This window comes from Megalobrama amblycephala, linkage group LG12 (genome assembly GCF_018812025.1).
Source record: "Megalobrama amblycephala isolate DHTTF-2021 linkage group LG12, ASM1881202v1, whole genome shotgun sequence".
Lineage (NCBI taxonomy): Eukaryota > Metazoa > Chordata > Actinopteri > Cypriniformes > Xenocyprididae > Megalobrama > Megalobrama amblycephala.
The window spans coordinates 20,654,000-20,675,332 of record NC_063055.1 but is presented as its reverse complement, the minus strand read 5'-3'; the positions used below and the strand labels follow the sequence as shown (position 1 = coordinate 20,675,332).

The following is a 21,333-nucleotide window of genomic DNA, read 5'->3' as shown; positions in this document are numbered from 1 at the left end:
ACCTTTTAAAGTTCCCACTTTAAAAGCAGAAGCTGCTGTTTATTGGCTTCAAACTGTAAGTACGTTTTATTGTTTGTACATGTCTTTTAAACCTATAGTTCTGTTGCTAATTTTTGGTTGCATCAAGGACGTAAACAAAGACCAACGCGGTTTTGCTTCGCTAGCCAGTTAGCTAAATTCTATTGCATACTTATCCAACAAACGCCTACAAACACCAACAAACTTCTATGTTCATAGACAAACATTTGTTCATGCTATAAATTAAACGTTACCTTTACAAAAATGCTACTACTCAGTCATGTATTCGGCTACAGTAAAGCTTTAATCAGGATAAAACATTGAAAGCTAACAAACAGCAGTAACAGCATATCTAAACACTTTGACACAAATACTAAATGAAATACCATTCATAAATGTCCTTTAAAAGCCACGATTGCAGAGATTCTGCTTTAGCCTCTTCATCTGGGTCTGATTCGGCTCAATTTGATACAGCAATATAGACGTCATTATTTACATTTCCACCGAAGCCCACGTAACCGATAACCACTAATGGTTAGGGGCGTGTCCTTTCTGGACGCTTCAGCAAATCACGATGGCTCTGGAGACACATTGGGCCAGCTAACCAATCTGAGCACATTGCATATTTCAGAGGGAGTGGCTTCATAGTAGCAGGAAGTCAAATAAGCCGTTCATATGACACTGGAAACAGAGATGTAGAATAAAGGTAAAATATATGAAAAATACGGCTTTTTAAAAACAAAAACAAAAACTAAAAAAACACAAGCATTAAGATGTTAAACTGTGCCCCAAAAACACAATCAAGCCTAGAAAAAAAACACTGAACCACCCCTTTAAATTTGTCATGAACACTTGAGCATTGAAAAGATGAAAGTATCTGATCAGTAAGTTGCCATTTACAATTACAATTAGGCCTCCAGCAGGGGGACTGGTAATGAAAACATTGTTTCAAGTACTCTCCATTACCACTTCCAAATAGTTGAGTCATCGTAAACAAGCACTGCCATGCTGCGTCTCTTACACACATACACAAAACACACCAAAACTTCTTCAATTACACACCTCTAATAAGCACGAATCATTAAAATGAAGCAAACACGATGAGAAACAAAGGAAGCCAGCACAGTTTCACTGTCACTCTTTTGCATACAGTATTCAGTTTGAGAGCATACGAAGACCTGATATTTATAACTGAATATCCATGGTAAAGTTTTAGTTTGGAGCAATCTGGCACCACAGACTTTGACTATCAGAATAAAATCTGGTCCAGTCTGCAATTTATTCTTGCCAAGAATCACCCACTCAGACAATAAGATGCTGTTTGACCAAAATGTAGCCCATCCATCATAACTTACCATAACCTCAATTCTCTGAATACATTACTGAACATACTAGCTCTATTGATATCCTAGCCAAATATGATACCTCCATTTCCACTGCCCTTGATATTCATGCCCACTTTACAAGTAGACTTGTACTTTCTACGCACATATCTCCCTGGTTTACTCCAGCACTTCGCATCTTGAAAGTCGCCTTGAACGCTTCCACAGGAAACCGGTTTAAGTGTGCATTTTACTGCTTACAAGGACCATATTGAGCTATCTACCCTTATTAGTAATGCCCCCTCTTGTAAACTTACTAACCCTCCTGCACCTGACATGAGTAACTCAGATGAGCGCTGTGAGTCATTCCTACACTTCTTCCAAGATAAAATAAATAATATATAAAATCTCTTCCTGTCTATGTCCTCTCCTATCCTCTCGGAGGACCTTCTCTCTGCCTTCACTCCTGGCACATTCACTTTGACCCTCCCACCACAGCCCATATCTCAGAGCTAATCAAGACATCAAACTCATCTTCCTGTCATCCTGACCTGGCCCCTACTGCCTTTCTTAAAAAGTTTGCTTCTGTAATTTCATTGCCCATTTCACTTCTTATCTCCCAGCTACTTAGTACTGGTTTTGTTTCTCTGGAATTAAAAACTGCGGCTGTCACTTTGTCTCAAAGAAATCCTCGTACCTTCTTACATGGATAATTATAGACCATTTCTCTCGAAGCTGCTTGTGAAGTTGTTGCTGCTCAACTTCACAACTATTTGTCATCACACAACCTTTATGAATGCCTCCAATCAGGTTTTCACACTCTCCACAGCACTGAGACAGCACTGAGACAGCACTCCTCAGGGTTGTCAATGATCTTCTTATAGCCACTGACTCAGGTTCCATCTTCACTTTTATGCTCCTTGACATCTACTCTGGATTTGATACTATCTCTCACAGTATTCTCATTTCACAGACTCTCTGCTCTTGGTATTTCTGGAATTGCTCTGTCATGGCTCATTTCCTGCTTGTCTGACCGTCAGCATTACATTTCTATCCATCAGTCTAAGCCCACTACTTCCCCCGTCTCACATGGTGTTCTACAAGGTTCTGTTCTTGGAGCAGGTGGTTCCCAACCTGAGGTCCGTGCGCGAGAGTTTGTGGGGGGTGCGCGAGAGTTTATATGCTTTGAGGTCAGACAAGGATACGAAAAACTTTTTTGTATAATTTCTAGGAATGCTCCAAATGATCGGCCACTTATCCGAAAATGTTGTCAATTACTTCCTTTGATTCTATACATGGTCTCTCAGCTTGCCGATCACATTTTTATGACGCAAAAAACGCAAGCTTGTTCACACCAGCTGTGAGAGCTGTGGCGAAAATGAAAAGTCAGCAGTGGCTGGTGTGTATACAATAACGCAGTGAAAACGTGTGTATGGTTCAAACTACTTTATTTTTAAAAAATCCAGAACTTTTCCACTCTCTTCTCTTCTTTCTCTAACATGGGAGCGTGTTCTCCTCATTAGAGCTTCAGGTGAAGGGTTGCCAGTAGTAGAGATGCACCGGTCTACCGACCATCAATCACAACCGGCCAGTTCCGTTTTTTTGCCCCGGACTTACACACAAAATGCATTGCAATAATTTCCCTAAAAGTAATTTGTGTGGGCATTAACATAGGGCAGAGATGGGACACGCTGAAGACGGACGCAAAGAGAAGAGCAGAGAAAATACTGTACCGGGCAGAGCAAGCTCACTGTTGCGATGCTCAGAATATTGGAAGACAATTCTACACATTAAATTGAGGTGGGGGCTAATATGAATGCATTTCTGAAGGAACTGACTTACTTCACAAAAGTTTCGATGACATTTTCTTTTAGGGGCCGTTCACATATCGCGTCTTTTCTGAGCGCAAGTCAGTTATTTTAAATGTAGCCGCGCAGGCGCACTCATAATGGAAGCGACGGGGTCGCAACATGCATGCGGTGCGTTTTCCAGGTGCATCGAGATGAAAACATCTCAACTTTTCAGAATGCTGCAAGCGAGGTCATGCGACAAGAACCAACCGATCAGCTTTGGCCTTTCTGTAACAAAACATTGAAATCTCAGCCAAACAGCTGATCATAGCTGTACAGGGTGGTTTTTATATCTCATCTCCATAAATATATCTAGTAGTAAAGCTAATGCAAGGGCTAGAAATCAAGTCATCCTTTGCTGAAACTTCCTACTCCTCGTGGAGAGTGCAGTTCATGGATGCATAGCAATGACAGATGCCACGGGAGCGCAAGCGCTTTGGAAAGAAGGAGAAAGCGGTACGGCCACGCTTTCCACGCATTTTTAGACGCGATATGTGAAAGGCCCCTTAATCTTACCTCCGTATGATGCCTATTAAAGTGGTGTTTATATAAGTGCAGCACTGGTGCTGCTTTGTTTACAGAGGTAACCAAGCAAACTCTACACTGCAAAAATGCTTTTCTTTTTTAGCATTTTGTCTCGTTTCCAGTCTAAATATCTAAGAATTCTTAAATCAAGATGCTTTTACTAGATAAGTAAAATAACATAAGATATATTTTCTTTTTCTTTTTTCTTTCTGAAATCAAAATGAAGTTAGTTTTTGCTTAAAACAAGCACAATTATCTGCCAATGGGTATTTAAAGATATTTAAATACTAAGTAAGAAAAGCATTTTTTGCAGTGTATTGCTGCTGTTCCATAAGCACCACCTTCTGGTAGAGAGTGAATTTGCATGTTTTTTTTGTTTTTGTTTTGTTTTTTTGGAAGGGGGGGGGGGGGGGGGGGAATCCTCAGGGTTTCTTATATGTATGGAGGGGGGGCTTCATGGACAAAAGGTTGGAAACCACTGCCTTAGGTAACATTATCCGTCATCATGGCTTTAACTTTCATTGCTATGCAGATGACACCCAGCTCTAAATTCTTCCCAAAGCACTGCTCCTTTCCCCACCAACTCTATTTTGGCTTGTATTGATGAAATAAAAGCAAGGAAGAACAATAATTTTCGCACCCCCAACCACTGACATAAAACAAATCTATTTCTGGTTGGTCCTTCTCAATTTACATCAGTCTCTGTGTTGACAATATTGATATTGCTGGTTTCCTATTTTGACCTTCAACCACTGTTAAAAACCTAGGTATAATTTGTTTCTTCCCTCTCTTTCTCTCCTCATATCTCATCACTTACCAAATCCAAATCTGCCTTTTTCCACCTCCAGAATACTGCTTGTTTACCTCCGTTCTTAAATAACGATGTAGAGACCCTAGTTCGTGCTTTCATTACTTCCCGCCTAGACTACTGTAATTATCTTTTTTGGCTTACCCACTACAACACTAAATAAGCTCCATATATATTCGACTGTCAGCATAGTCTGGTCAAGCCTGCAGCTTATTCTGGACAAGAGACACCCACCTAAACAGGATGGGGCCGCAGAGCCAGACTTCTGACTTGCAGCATAAAGTCTAATCAAGTCTGAAGCTTATTTCGTCCAGAAATTGCCTATTAAGATGGTAAAATATCAACTGGCTGACAGTACACAGTAACCAATTACTGTTCATTTTGCTTTTACATGGCGTTTAGGAGCCAGTGTTGAAAAAAAAAAAAAGAAAACAAATTTTTTCTCAAAATATGAAGTATTACAACTGTTGTACAGAAAATACTGAAGTAGCAGAATCTGCCTGATCAAAAGTAAAAAATACAGACAATTTCAGACAAAAAGTATCTGAAGACAATTTTCTTTCACCGCAAAGAAATAAGCACCGGCCATTTTAACACACTGTTTTCAAAGTTGTGAATAAAACAGATTATTGGAGTAGGTTTTACAAGAAACTGTATGCGTTAATTGCCTTTTCCCTGTAATAACTTGTGAAACACCCTATCAATTTCTGAGTGAAAACAGTTTTCACGTAGAAATTTGTATAGCAAATTTTTTTCATTGTAGACATACCTCTATAAATTTTAATTCCCGACTGACTTCCAAGAAATTTCGTAGCGGCCATCCAATCAAACTGGAACTGGTGTGTTTTGATGGCTATGCAAATTTACTTCACTGCATAACAAACATAAGTAATGGGTCAAATCATAACCCTTAGTGTGTGTTTGGGATGAGGTAACATCTGTGACTTAACACTCAACACAGTTTAGTCCCCTAAAGCTGAACTGGCACCACAGCTGCCACACTAAAGCTCTGAGCTGAAAAGGTCATTTCATGCTGCTGCGAATCGCACGCTGACCATCATCATCATCACACATGCTGCTGCTCTCAGAGCTCGCCTGCAGTGTGGCTGCTGCGCTGTATTTGAAGCGCGATAGAGTCTGGCATGTGGCGAGGGTCGCTGAGCACTGGCCTGATTCTCCACGTGCATCAAAGGACACGACCCAGCTAGGACAAAGGAAGGACGCCTTCCTCCAACAACTTGCATCTTTGCTAGAGTGGAGGTAGCAAAGTTGGGTTTTAGTTTGCGAAATAAACGGCAAAATCATACAACACCAGTGTAGCCTGATTTGCAAACAAATGACTGGTATGAGCCTGTTCACATTAGTGAATCAGAAATATACAGCACAACCAGTGCAGGCAGATTCACAAGCAAATGTCTCTAATGTGTCGGTTCATTTTAGTGAATCTTTTTTAGTTTCTTTCAATGACTATTTAAAAAAAAAAAGACAGGTTACAAGCTTGAATCAATATGAAAGACTGCCTTGCATAAATATACAACATTAGTAGAGACAGAATTTCACACATTTTCAAACAAAACCGGTATAACTAAAATATACAAACATGAATTGGAATCAAAACTCAAAAAAAGTTTGTGAATATGAAGCGGTATGAATCAGTAAATCTGTGTAACCCCTCACCCCGCTCTGTGCAGGCCTCGAACCTGGGTCTCCGGCGTGGGAGTCGGACACTCTAACAAGGAGGTTAAAGGCTGCAACCCCCTAGCGTCAGTCACTAGAGCATCTCTTGAGATCAGAGGAGTGAGGTTTACTCGCACAGCGACTACTAGCTGGCCTCCGTTACACTCACCCCCCTAAACCTCAATCCCATTCAGGTCACGGCACCAACGTAACCCCTCACCCAGGTCGTACTCACCCCGCTCTGTGCAGGCCTCGAACCTGGGTCTCCGGCGTGGGAGTCGGACACTCTAAAAAGGAGGTTAAAGGCTGCAACTCCTAGCATCAGTCGCTAGAGCATCTCTTGAGATCAGAGGAGTGAGGTTTACTCGTACAGCGACTACTAGCTGGCCTCCGTTACACTCAACCCCCAAACCTCAATCCCATCCGGGTCACGGCACCAATATAACCCCTCACCCAGGTCGTACTCGCCCCGCTCTGTGCAGGCCTCGAACCTGGGTCTCTGCCATGGGAGTCGGACACTCTAACAAGGAGGTTAAAGGCTGCAACCCCCTAGCGTCAGTCACTAGAGCATCTCTTGAGATCAGAGGAGTGAGGTTTACTCATACAGCGGCTACTAGCTGGCCTCAGTTACACTCACCCCCCAAACCTCAATCCCATCCGGGTCACGGCACCAACGTAACCCCTCACCCAGGTCGTACTCACCCCGCTCTGTGCAGGCCTCGAACCTGGGTCTCCGGTGTGGGAGTCGGACACTCTAACAAGGGGGTTAAATGCTGCAACCCCCTAGCACCAGTCGCTAGAGCATCTCTTGAGATCAGAGGAGTGAGGTTTACTCGTACAGTGACTACTAGCTAGTCTCCGTTACACTCACCCCCCAAACCTCAATCCCATCCGGGTCACGGCACCAACGTAACCCCTCACCCAGGTCGTACTCACCCCGCTCTGTGCAGGCCTCGAACCTGGGTCTCCGGTGTGGGAGTCGGACACTCTAACAAGGGGGTTAAATGCTGCAACCCCCTAGCACCAGTCGCTAGAGCATCTCTTGAGATCAGAGGAGTGAGGTTTACTCGTACAGTGACTACTAGCTAGTCTCCGTTACACTCACCCCCCAAACCTCAATCCCATCCGGGTCACGGCACCAACGTAACCCCTCACCCAGGTCGTACTCACCCCGCTCTGTGCAGGCCTCGAACCTGGGTCTCCGGTGTGGGAGTCGGACACTCTAACAAGGGGGTTAAATGCTGCAACCCCCTAGCACCAGTCGCTAGAGCATCTCTTGAGATCAGAGGAGTGAGGTTTACTCGTACAGTGACTACTAGCTAGTCTCCGTTACACTCACCCCCCAAACCTCAATCCCATCCGGGTCACGGCACCAAAGTAACCCCTCACCCAGGTCGTACTCACCCCGCTCTGTGCAGGCCTCGAACCTGGGTCTCCGGCGTGGGAGTCGGACACTCTAACAAGGAGGTTAAAGGCTGCAACTCCTAGCGTCAGTCACTAGAGCATCTCTTGAGATCAGAGGAGTGAGGTTTACTCGCACAGCGACTACTAGCTGGCCTTTGTTACATCTGCATCGATACCCAGCCCTTCCACACTTAATGCACTAATTTTACCCCTCAAACAAATTTTTGTTATTTATTATGTCATTTAATTTTGTTATTTCTATGCATCTTTGATTTTTAATTGATCATTTATTATATGTTTAAAAAATACCGGCACATGTGTTTATCAATATGTACTCCAGTACATATTCAGGTGTCAGGCCACTCAGCGCCAGGCCACTGTCCTTGGTCATAATCCATCCATGGGAGGTAATAGTTCACTGTGTCCTGCTAAAAGTGGAGAAGGAACATGACAGAGTTTCTGTAAATGGCAAAGACAGACGCAACAGGCTTCCCCAGCCAATCGATCCAGTCTTTAGCAACACCTGTCCAGCGTGGCTGCCCTTTTTGACCCCAGAGACACAAGATCAGTGCTCAGATTATCTGTCTGCCAAGGCAAAGCACAAGAGTCTCGACTTTTGTGACACGGTAGGTCAAATGAAGTAATGAATCAATGGGAGGTTCTGGAGGGCTGCCAGTTGGGAGAAATGACAGTGCACAAGGTCAAGGAATTTGCAGGCGTTTCTCATAACAAGTAATGGGGACAAATTACATAGGTATAATGCATATTGGTAACTTCCTGCTGAATATAAACTTGTCAAATCCCAAAGCCCAAGGCACAGATGGCAGATGTCAGCACCAGGGTTACTCATAGGTCTCTCTGAAAATCCCTCAGAGGCTTTCTCAGGCATACTGTCTCATCATGACAGTGACAAATGTGCCTGATTAAAGAGTGGCAAGCGTACATTTGCTTGCTCTGTCAAGAGCACGCACAGAGACCGCCTCAATGCCCATGAACACACACACACACACACACACACACACACACACACACACACACACACACACACACACACTTGATTGGTTGACTGATCCCCTCTGGAACCACACAAAAGCCCACTGAAATGCACATATTTGCACATACAGCATCTGTAGCATACTCTCCAGCATGTTTTATGTGCAAGCCAACAGGAATGAAACACATGGATAGTTACAAACAAATGTGGAACTTGGTAATACATGACTTTGTCTCTCTCTTTCCTTAAAGACTCATGAAATCACTTTAAAAAGTGAAGTTGTCTGGCCGTGTTTGAAGTATTTTTTATTGAAACTAAGTTTGGACAGGACACTTTGAAGAATTCATTACACAAATTGACGTAGTGCAGAATGAGTCAGCAATATTTTTGTTTTGTTAGAAATTTTATTTTATTTTATATGTACATATCTGCTAAAATGTACTTATAAATATGCTTGAATTTACATTACTGTTTAAACGTTTAAACTTCTGCTCACCAAGGCTGCATTTATTTGATCACAAATACAGTAAAAATAGTAATATTGTGAAATATTATGACAATTACAATTTAAAAAGTAATGTATTCCTCTGATGGCAAAGCTGAATTGTCAGCATCCATTGCTCCAGTCTTCAGTGTCACGTGATCCTTCAGAAATCATTCTAATATGCCGATTTGGTGTTTAAGAAACATTTCGTATTATCATCAATGTTGAAAACAGTTGTGCTGCATAATATTTTGTGCAAACTGTGACAATTTTTGTTCTTTGATGAATAGAACGTTTTATTTAAAACTAGAAAACTTTGGTAATATTATAAAAATCTATATTGTCACTGTCATTTTAATGCATCCTTGCTGAATAAAACTTTTAATTTCTTTCAATTAATTTATTTACTGACTGCAAACTTTTAAATGGTAGTGTAGATGAGCGGGAACTCAAAACATCTAAATTTTAATTTCATGGAGTCTTTAAATGTCGACATCAATGTTATGAAATATGCAAATGAAGCTTAAATCCCACTCTCCTTACTCAAAAGGAGAAAGAAAAAGAGGTACACAAGCAAAATGGAAGGAGAAACTGGCGGTCACGGTTTCAAATGCGATCATAATGAGATCTTCCACAACAGAGGTCTGTTTTTTCTCTCTCTCTCTCTCTCTCTCTCTCTCTCTCTCTCTGTCTGTCTTTAAAGTAACAAAAGATGCTATGTGTAGAGCCACAATCTTCATTACTTCTCTTTTAATTTTGTATCTTTGTCTTGTCCTCCCACAAAATTGTTACCAAAACATAAAAACGACATCAGGCATTGCACAGCAGTGTTGGGGAGTAAATAACAACACTACAGAACAAACTACATTTCTTAGCAGCACGAAATTAGCTTTAAGTAATGAGCAACTTTTCTAAAAACTATTTTTACAGTCTATTTTTGCTAAAACCTCTAAAACAGTATTTGGTTTAAATATTTCTTCAAGAGTGTTAACAGAGTAAAAAAAGTTTTACACAGGGTTAAAACCAGCACAATCTAATAAAACGTGCTCAGGGATAAAGGGTTTTGACAGAAAGACCATGTTGGCGGATCTTTTCCTAATATTTAAAACTTGTGTGTCGACCTGGAATGGCCTATTCGGGAATGGGTATAAACAATCGGGTCCCATCAGTTTGAAAATTGATAGAAGCTTCTTCTACCAACATTGGGGCTGATTTCATGGAGTTTATTCATGGTATTTACTAGATCCCACTCTGTTTGCCATCTGCATTATTATAGGAACGAATGATTCGTTTTAGATCCATACGAGGTATTGTTAAAGGGTTAGTTCACCCAAAAATCTAATCTTCGGAACGCAAATGAAGATCTTATTTAACGAAATCTGAGAGCTTTCTCTCCTTCCATAGACAGCCTATGCAATTGAAACTTTGACGCTTCAAAAAGTTCATAAAGAGATCGTAAAACTAATCCATACGTATAGAGCAGTTTAGTCCAAATTTTCTGAAGAGACATGATCATTTTATATAACTAACAGATTGAATTTTATTCAAATGTAAACATTCGTCAACTCACACATCAGTTGTGGTAAATGGAAGCTCAAGCATGTTTGCTTGACGTGTGTGAGAACCAATGAGGTTCATAATCGTGTGTTATGCAGCACGTTTGAGTTTCCGCAAGAGGTTTGTTCTTGAGAGTCATTCAGGTTCGGTTGAGCTTCTGTTTAAATTCGCTGATCAATGTTTATATGTGAGTAAAAGCCTAAATTAAATCTGTCTCTTCAGAAAATTTGGACTAAACCACTTGATTCATATGGATTAGTTTTACAATCTCTTTATGAACTTTTTGAAGCGTTTCGAAGCAAAGCATTTTGAAGCAAAGTTTCAATTATGTAGCTGTATATGGAGTCACAGAAAGCTTTCAGATTTCATAAAGATCTTCATTTGCATTCTGAAGATGAACGAAAGTCTTACGGGTTTGGACCGTCATGAGGGTTAATAATTAATGACAGAATTTTTATTTTTGGATAAACTAACCCTTTAAATGTACAAAAAAATACATGTATAGTCAAACAGTCATTTTGCGATGTTTACACAAAGCTAAATATTAATTTGATTGACAGCCCTACCAAAAAAGGCAGTATTGCAAGTAAATCTTGTAGTGTATCTAACTACTTCGAAAGGGTAGTTTGACTAGTTTAACTACTGTAAGTTACGAGTATTTTGTCAAATCATCATCTCCAACACTTCTGAGCCTACTACGTTTTTCGAAATGTCCTGACCAAATCCCTTTTCTGTTCTTTTTTTAATCCTAAGTTTCTTTCCTTAACCCCCACGGCCTTCAATGAATATTTCAACACCTCTCTCTCTACAGGACATTTATTTTACATATCTGATACTTCACATCTTCCCAACTCTCTTGATCTCATCAAATGCCCCACTGGAGTCTCACAGAAGAACTTTATTTAACCAATCCATCAACCACAGCTGATATAATACTGCCATTGTAAGGAGGCTGTAAATGTCATTGAGGCGAAGTGTAAAGATTATCCAGGCTCCCGTCTGAGAGGTTTATCTAAATCTCGATATCTTTGTGTTGTTCTTAAAAAGACTTGAGAAAAAGTGAATGATATCTGCTCTTTCCAGGGCTTGTCCGCGTTCAGCATTTGATGTTATTCTGCACAATTTTAAACTCTTGAGGCCAAAAATCCAAAAAATAGAGCTATTAAATTATGTGTGTATACCTGTACAACTTTATGTAAGCAACCTAGATTTCCAGAAACAATCATAGGAATACAGAAAGAAACTTGAAGGTGCTGGGCTTCATCCCACATTCTTTTTGATAAATTGCCTATCTGAGCTCACAGAGGAGTAATGCAAAAAAAAAAAAAAAAAAAAACTTCTGAGAGAAAGCTTTAGTCTTTTATCTGTAGAAGGGTTAGACCCTATCACTGCACACAAGCACTTCTTTGAATGCACCTGTGGAGTGACATCACTTCCTGGAATAATAGGAGTGAATATCATTTCATGTACAGAAAACAATGCTTAAGATGTTTAGTTTGATGATGTGAAATGTCATACTGTGACTCATTCACTAACGCAGACATTATATTTTCAAGTGTTCTTTATGAAGGTTTTAAGGTATAAATGGCTCTCAACAATTAATGATGTTTATTGAATCATACCTGTTATGGCTGACTTGTAGCTCCCCTAGGAGTTGGTTCTTGAACCACTGATCAAAATCCACATTGTCAAACAATTCATAAGCGGTTAACCCAACGACGTTGTACACTGCAAAAGAAACAATTGTTTTTTGCACAAGTTAACATTTAATTATTTTTGATTAAAAGAATGATTTGCTTTGTTAACTTTTTAAACAATTTAAATTAACTGGCATTATGTACAAAGGTGTTTACATGTAAGTGTCACAGTTTTTAAAAAATAAAAGTATTAATAATTTTATCCATACAAATAAATATATAAATATATAAATATATATTATATTAATTAATTAATTATATATATATATTAATACAGCATATATGCATGTGTATATAATATTTAATAAGAATGCAGAATCTTTTATTTTAAATATTTATTCTTCATTTTACACCAAAACGTTCCTCTCTTCTTCTTCTTTTTTTTTTTTTTTTGTTATTTACATTTTTAAATTGCATTTTGACTGCCCTAGTTTCAGTCTCAGACATGGTGGGTGTTGTATAAGAGTAACAAGTAATGCATGATGGTACCTGCATCCTTCATGAGCATCTGCACTGGGTCCTCAACATTACTGGGGCCTGAGAGAGAGAGAAAGCAAGAATTGTGATATTTTCCCTCCCTCACAACCTGCACACAATGTGCTTTTGGCCTGTTGAAAACATCTAGCACTTTACACAACTATAATAATTGTGACTTAACCACTTTGCACGCAGTAGTAAAAAAAAGCTACAAAAGCACATAATAAAAAAACAACTAAAACTTTCATCCAATTTCCCTTAAACAATCACAATTAGCCATCCCAAAGCGACAATGATGGGGCTACACTCCTTATTGTCCATGTATAATTAGAACACAGAAAATGCTCAAGAGAAAGACAATGACACTACTAGGAAATTAACTGAGGGGTCATTATCAGAATCATCATCGAAATTTGTGCTTTTATAATGACTTCACACTATAATGACACGTGGTTTGCAAAAAACTAAAATACAAAATAACACTTGCAGGGTTGTCATCTCCTTCAATTTAGTAAAAAATGGAAATTTAATAATGATTAAAAAAATGTGCTGAACTCCAATTCCATGCCAAAACAATCAAAGATTCTTATATGAATGTCCATAAGAAAACCATTTAGTACATCATACTAATTTAATCATGACGGTAAATTTTAATCAACTAATTTACACAGAAAGCTCATTTGAGTCATTCACTAATTAATTAGGGAGCCAGATCAAAAGCAATAAGAGCATAACGCTTTTCAGACGGTCCTTGTATTTGTCTGAAAGTGTGATCTTAATTGCTACATGCGGCTCTAAGCAGAGCACTAGCGGTGGACCCTTTTCAGCTTAGCAGGGTGTGCTTTATAAAGGTGACATTTGCCCTGTAAGGCTATAATCAAAAAGTCCACATCTAAAGTAGAACCCCAGATGACTTTGTCAGTTTTTCACTCACAAAATATGGTAGAGAAAATCCCTCATTTGGAAACAAAGAGCTTTGTGGAACTGATGGCATAGCATGTGTCATTTGGTGTCATCCCAGCCTCTCTAAGCTAATGTCAGACAGAAGCTAGAAATAAGAGTACTTCCATGCTAAAACACTTCAGAAAGGGGTTCTGTAAAAAAAAAACGTGTGACATCCGAGCACATTTTCAGTGCTCGCTCTTGTCTTGCACACATGAATGGCTTTTCAAAATATTTCACGTAAGAAGCTGACATGTAAATTACTATAGATAAAAAGGGACCTGCCATATGAACTGGAGATAAATTAACCTTTGGTTTATAAAAGAATATTTTATTCACCATGTTCTCAACTACTCCTGCTCCAGATGTGACATTTCTTTCAATAAACGACAATTCCTTTAACCAGCGAGTTTCGTTTGATCAGCGAGTCTTTAATCATCACATTAAAAGCTTTGACTTGTCTAACTTATTCACTGTGTCCTTGAATGCCTGGAGTAATGCATGAAAATGCTCACTTTTCTCTGTTAATAAATGTAAATAATCTATCCCCTTTGGAAAATAAAACAACTTAAACCAGGTCATAGGTGCATTGAGCTTTAACTTTAAAATCTTAAAAAACAGAACAGCCTAACCAGCTTGGCAAGGCTGGGAAACAAACCATAAAGCTGTTTGTCCAGCATGGATATAATTATATTATACCATTAATATATTTATGACCAAATGATTTTCATTAGGTTTGATTCTGTTAAGGTTTCTTGGCCGTCTACATTCTTAAACTGATATTGTTTTTGTTAATATGTTTATATTTAAGTAAAGTATTGTCCAATTACTATTAAAGTACTAAAAGAATCATATACAATTTCCAGCCCTAGATAGAGTTTATATAATATTCATGAGTACATCAAATAAAACCAACCTTGAAGATTCTGCACCATCTCCAGAAGTACTGGTGTCAAAGTTTGACTGTAGTTGTGGAAAATGTCCAAGAAAAGCACTTCCGTGCACGGCTGTAAAGATATTGAGTGAAACAAAAAGGGCGTGAGGGAACATTTGATGCAGGAACAACATTTAAACACAAACATTTACCCACCAACACAAACACATGGAAGACAAACCATCTGGTTTTCCATGGTATCCATCCCTCTTGCCAACACAATCAATAGTTTTGCATTAAAGAAGGGGTCAGGGTACGAGAACTGACTCAGCGGCCTTCAGCATCTGTTATTACAGGCTGGGACACTGACCTCCCAGGGGAAACAAGGAGGTCAAATATCACACCTTTGCAAAGTGTGCCAAGCTCAACATTCACCACACATGTCAAATCATATGTTCTTATGCCTTCAGGAAATCTGACATAATCAATACGGTTCAGGATAACATCAATAAGGGCATGTACCTGGGCTGGCTATGGATGATCACAGAGAAAAGACTTACTTTTACATTTTAAGTAGGGCTGTGCGATTAAAAATATCAAAATAAAACCAAAATTGTGATACGACTTGTGCGATTATCAAATCGAGAAGGCTGCTATTGAATTAAATAAATATATGCACTGTATCTTTCAGGGCACAGCAGTTCTTTTCATTGTCTCAGTTCATAATACATGCTACTCTACACAAAATCATCTCTACATCTGCCATAAGTTTGGGTCATTTATAATGTGCATTTGGGAACACAACATGCGCCAACCATCTTCTTAAACTTGTAATGAGAAGCACTTATAAAAAGCTGTTGTCAAAAAAGTAGAAGCCCCAAGAGGCCCCAATGTGTTTTTTTTTTCTGACAAAAAAATAAAAGCCTGATGGTTTAACATTTGAAAATGAAGAAATTAAAACAGCAATAAATATTAATTTTGTAATTTTCAAAGATGTAATGTAAAAATAAAATTATTATTATTTTCTTAAATACACTTTTATAGAATATATACACATGAAATAATACCTATATTATAAATATTTATAATTTATGGTTTGTTGAATACTTTCATTTATCATTATTAATAACAACAACAATAACAACAACAATAATAATAATAAATAATATTTTAGCCTATAATATGACTATTTTTATAGGCATATTAATATATAAATCACAAAACTTTAGCCAAATTTTACAGCCCAAAAAACAAGCACAGCAAATCTGGAGCTTTAAAAATAACAATAATAATTTCTTAAATTGCATTTTAAAATCACAATTACAAAAAATCCTCCAGACCTACAACCAAGTGAAAAATACAGTAAATGGCAAAGTATTAGTTTAATTGGATGCAGGGGCTTTAACATCAGCAACAAAAAGTAAAAGTAAGTGTTTTTGAAAAAAAAAATAAAATAAAATTAAGCTTTCGCTATCTTAACGCACACTTTTATTGTTAGTTACAATTTATTATTTTAATTTGCCACTGTTTTTTTTCTATCCATAATCATAACAGATGTGATTTTTGGTTTGTAACCAACGAATTGAGATCTACTGCTTTAGACTGATGTGCAACATTCATATTGCTTTCTAAATATTTGCACTCAGAGGACAAGAAACACTATTTAAGCCCAATACATAATTAAGACATTCCCTTTTGAAAATACCTGAAGGTGAAATGATTCCACAGCAGTTTCTTTCAGTGAGTAAATGACAAATGTGATGTAAAAATGCTACTCTCGCCTGAGGTTACAAGTTTAGTCAGCCAATGTCATTTTAAAGCCAGGACATAAAAGCCACATTAAATAGGCAGCCAGATGTAATGCAAATCAAGTCGCATGAGGGCAGTAACAAATGACCTTGTAGAGTCACGACCCCCCTATGTAAATTCCATAGAAATGAGACAGACCCCTGATTCTTTTTAACTCAGTTGCTTTGCATTTACTGACATTTCCGTTGACCTTGGAATACATATTTCTGTAAGGTAGTGTACCAAAAGACAGTCAAATGGAAATGTTGCAGTTTTAAAAATTATAATTATAAGTCAAACTAAATTTCATAGAGAGAGAGAGCTCACTTACCCGCAAACTATACTTCCAGGAGCCACCACCTGTCTCTTCCACAGCTGAAGAAACAAAAATAAACAACTTGTCACAACATATATCAAGCACTTTAAAGGGATAGTTCACCCAAAAATAACAATTCAGCCAGTTATTCATCTTCATGTCATTTCAAACCTGTATGACTTTGTTGAAAAATGTCCTGTCCACTCGTTTCAATATAATAGGACTGAAGGAGGACTGAGGCTGTCAAGCTCCAAAAAGCAAAATCATCCTACTCATGCACAATATTCCAAGTCATTTGAAGCCATACGATAGCTTTGTGACAAACAGAGCAAAATTTTAGTCATCATTTACTGATAATCTTCCACTCCAGTGGCTGGTAACCATTTTGACTGGATCATTAAGTTATTGAGCTGAATTTCTCTTATGAACAGACCATTTTCATGATTAATTTATAGTGCTTCCTTGTCATTTTAGAGCTTGACAGCCCCAGTCCACATATATTTTCATTATATTGGCAAGAGTGGCCTGGATATTCTTCAAAAACTCATCTTTTATGTTCCATGGAAGAAGAAAAAAAAAGACAGTTTGGAACACAAGGGCAAGTAAATGATGAGAATTTTTCATTTTCTGTTGAACTACACTTTCAACCTTCACAACTTATGAAATAATTTTTTTATTCTATCAATCAGGCAGCCTTTATGAGAAATCATATCCTGGTTCCACACCATGAATGTGGCAGGATTCTCTCCTACCATGATCCAATCAAAGAGCAGGTCATTAAAAGAGATAGATCATCTCTAGTCACCTTATGTTCCTAAGGGTTGGTCATCAACAGGCCAGAACAATTCCATCTGCTGCTGAGTCACTGAATTAATCGCAATTACGTTGCCTTGACAGCAGGACCCCTGGACGATTCACCAACTGGCATTGCCAGTGCCAAAAACATATCACTGGACCACGGCAGTATACATTAGGAAATGACACCAGAAAAGTACACCAAGAGATTTTAAATGATGGCCAATTATACTTTGTGAAGCCCATTTCCTTGAAAATAATTACATCTTTAATTAATCCAGCAGGTACGGTTCAGCATCTCTGGGCATGACACAATCCAGAGCTTGGATAACTGACAATAAAGGGCAGCTTCTTGGCTTCAAGTTCATGGGTAGTATCTTTTGTCATAGCTACTTTCACCTCAGTGATTCATGCATTCAGGTTATTCTGTCCTCTTCCTTGTTGACAGGTTGAGCCATATATGGTCATCATTAATGACCACCTGTGGTTCAGTTTGTAGCCCTAAAACCCAGAAGACTATGTACTATGGGATTTTAGAATGACGATTTTCAATATTTTAGTAAATAAAGGTCTGTGGTTGACATTACTCCAAGAATAATTATACATTTAAGTACTAACTAATAGACTTGGACCAAATTTTAATTAGTCGGTTTAAAACTCCACAGCGAAGTCAAGCAGTTTGTGACGGTCAGATCATTCCCACGTCTGGTCCATGTGGTAATTATAAGTGTATTCACACTAGCAGGTTTGGTTGAATTAAAACGAACTTTGATGGGATTGCTCTGTCAATGCAGTTCAATTAAAGTCCCCCTGAAATCAAAATGTAAGTTTTTTAGCTTTTAGTATGAATATGTTAGCCTTAAGGTTATGAATAAGCTGGTGTGTTCCAAACAATGACAAAATTTGCATTTAGGAGATATAAGCATTCAAATCTTACAGTCTAAATCTTACAGTTCCTCTAAAATGGATCACAGATTTTCATGATATCACATCGCACTTCAGCTTCTCATCAAATCTTTGGTCCAATCAAATGCTCTCTAGAATCTGAAGTCCCGCCTCCTCCTACACTCTTTCAGACGCTGAAGCCTCGGCTGAAATAGGTCATTTGCTCACACATTTACTAGTTTCTATATAGAGAATAGGGATTGATTCAGACAGTGTAAACATGCTTTCCTTTGACGCGAATGAAGTCCGTTTTCGCGTTAGTGTCACATGAACCGCCACAACGCAAGCAGTGGTCCAGAGACACGAGAGCACCGAGCGGATCATATGCGCGAGTCGGCTCAGACCACAAAAGGTATTGGACCCATTTGAATTCTGCACAGAATGCTGTATATAAGCGATATAAAGGACATTAGGAGGAGAAACGGTTAGAGATTAGAAGGAAACAGAAGGTTTTACTGAGTCTAACGGCTCTGGTGAGCTGTAACATAAACGAAACACTATTGGTTATTTCAAAAAAGGGGCGGGGCTGTTTGATATATCGCCCTGTCTTCCTGTTTCAGTTGAAATTACGTCAACACATTGAATAATGCTGTGCGTTCCAACACTCTTCAGTGGGCCTTTAAGTGTGATTGCTGCCATCCGAATCCTGGTGTGCACCAAACAATCGGACAAGATCTCTGAAAAGGTGGGTCTTGTTCAACTTTCAAATTAACTCTGGTGCGGTTCGACTGAAATATGAATGCAACACTGACCAAAGACATCTAAAACACCCTAAAAAGGACAGAATGCTGACCTGTTTTTTTCTCGTCATAGGAGCTACGGTGCCCAATACAGTTCCGTACAGGCACCAGAAAGGCTGTCTCCTTGCAGCAGATCTTCGCTGCCACTGTCACTGTTTAGACTCCTTTACACATTTTATAAACGTTTCACGGGTTCTCCACTGGTCAAAATACCATCATATACTGTACACATGCACATAGAACAAGTGCATTCAGCCCAGAACACAGCATTGTTTGGGATGTTCGTTAAGGTCTACGGGAAAAATGAGCTAATTGTATTATTCTCTTTTTTTGGCCAGGACCAAAAGAACCAAGAGAACCAAAGTACAAGTGTGAACACCCTATATGTTGGGCAGGGAACACAAGCGTTCACATATCATTCATCAAACTCACATATGGTTAATCATTTAAAACATGTAGAAGCCTAACATTAGTTTGTTTTTTTTGTCATGATATGACCTAGCAGTTAACACACATGCTGCAGTCATGTACAGCTGTGGCTCGCGTTTGGGATTCCAGTTAGATTCTGTCTTGTGTATTGTTTTTTCTCCCCATCTCTACTGTCTCTCTCTAATTAAATGGCAAACAGCCCAGAAAAACAAAAGCAAAAAGTTTCACAGCTTTAGATATGTTATTGAGTTCATAATTTACACTTACCAAAACTCTCAGGGTCTTCTTCCCACATGGTTAGCTCTTCCTCTGTCAGCAGAAAGTATTTGGATACCAGTCTCCTGCCGATCTCTGTCAGCGTTTGGTGTGTAAAGAACGCGGTCTTAATTTTATGAGCCTCCAGGCTCTCTGGTTTACTGTCTGGAATGCATATTGCAACATCACTTTAATATACAATTATCCACATAGTAATGCTCAAGATATTAGATCATTCATTAATATGTCTCATGCGCTCCTACAGTCCATTAGTAAGGCAATAAAACAATGAAACGGGAGGCATTTTTATATCAGTTTACCTCAATCTCTATCTAGGGAAACTCAGTCATGACTGAACAGCCAGATTTTATTATGAAACATCTCATCGATTCGCTCTTGCCCTCTACCAACTCAGAAATGCCCTTGATGTGTTTAAAGGCTGTTATCCATTTCCTATTTCGAATAAGCTAGATCTTTAAAATGGAGGCTCGCCATGCCAAAGTCATTACGCGGGCTGCTGATGGGCTGCCTACCTTCGATGTTCTTGGCAGGTTTGTAGGCATCGTTTTTGACAATCATCTTGATGAGGTTCATGCACTGTACAATAAAACGCTCGAAAACAACTCCCTCGCCAGCCTCGGTGAACACGTAGCTGACTGCGAACTCCAGCGACCGTTGAATAAGGGGGATGAAAGGGCATGGGTGATATTCCAGGAAGTCCAGCAACTAGCAGAGAGCATTAGAGAAGACGTTAAACCACAGTTCAAGAGTTCGGCATGGCCCACAACATCTCAAGTGTAAGATTATTCCCATTGCCCTCTTAATTGACTGAACTTTTAGACTTACAACTTTGGTGAACAAAATGATGGTCTTCTCAAGCTTTTCTCTGCAAAGACTGCCTGGTCCAACTTGTCGGCCTGCAAAAAGTAGACGGAAAGACTGAAATCCTATGATTCAGTTTCTCTGTTTAAGTAATAGTTTCAACACAAAAATAAAAATTCTGTCATTATTTACTCATAATGTTTACTCATGTTGTTTCAAAACTTCAGTGACAAAAATCACCATAAAGAATCATAAAAGTGGCCCATATGACTTCTGTGTGTGGTAAAACTATATGAGGAACAAACTGAAACTCAAAGTTGTTACCGACTGAAAATCTGATCTATCTCTTCTTAGCATGTTTATGATAGTTCAAAACTTGTCTGAATAATATGTTCACATATTTGACTGATCCATTTCTCGAGTTCAATTCACTGACTCAATGACTTGCTCACTTGAGGGGAAGATTATCTGGGAATATAGACTTTTGGTTTGTTCCCCACAAAAAGTTACTAGTTTGCTTCACAAGACTAAGCACAGAAGGTGTCTGAACTACTTTTATGATATCTTCATGGTGCTTTTTTGTCATTTTGGAGCTTCATTCACCTTCATTACAT

The 21,333-nt window shown here is 38.8% G+C and overlaps 1 protein-coding gene across 3 annotated transcripts in view; it reads right to left on the bottom strand.

The window, feature by feature from the left end:
* ipo11 (importin 11) overlaps nucleotides 1-21,333 on the bottom strand; it is a 194,969-nt gene that overhangs the window by 110,462 nt on the left and 63,174 nt on the right. For all 3 annotated transcript variants that reach the window (XM_048209570.1, XM_048209572.1, XM_048209571.1), the window contains exons 9-15: nucleotides 20,744-20,814; nucleotides 20,431-20,623; nucleotides 19,910-20,062; nucleotides 16,749-16,792; nucleotides 14,672-14,762; nucleotides 12,826-12,873; nucleotides 12,262-12,367 (exon numbers count right to left, since the gene is read on the bottom strand). In XM_048209570.1, coding sequence (XP_048065527.1) covers nucleotides 12,262-12,367; nucleotides 12,826-12,873; nucleotides 14,672-14,762; nucleotides 16,749-16,792; nucleotides 19,910-20,062; nucleotides 20,431-20,623; nucleotides 20,744-20,814 — 706 coding nt within the window. The remainder of the gene's footprint in view (nucleotides 1-12,261; nucleotides 12,368-12,825; nucleotides 12,874-14,671; nucleotides 14,763-16,748; nucleotides 16,793-19,909; nucleotides 20,063-20,430; nucleotides 20,624-20,743; nucleotides 20,815-21,333) is intronic.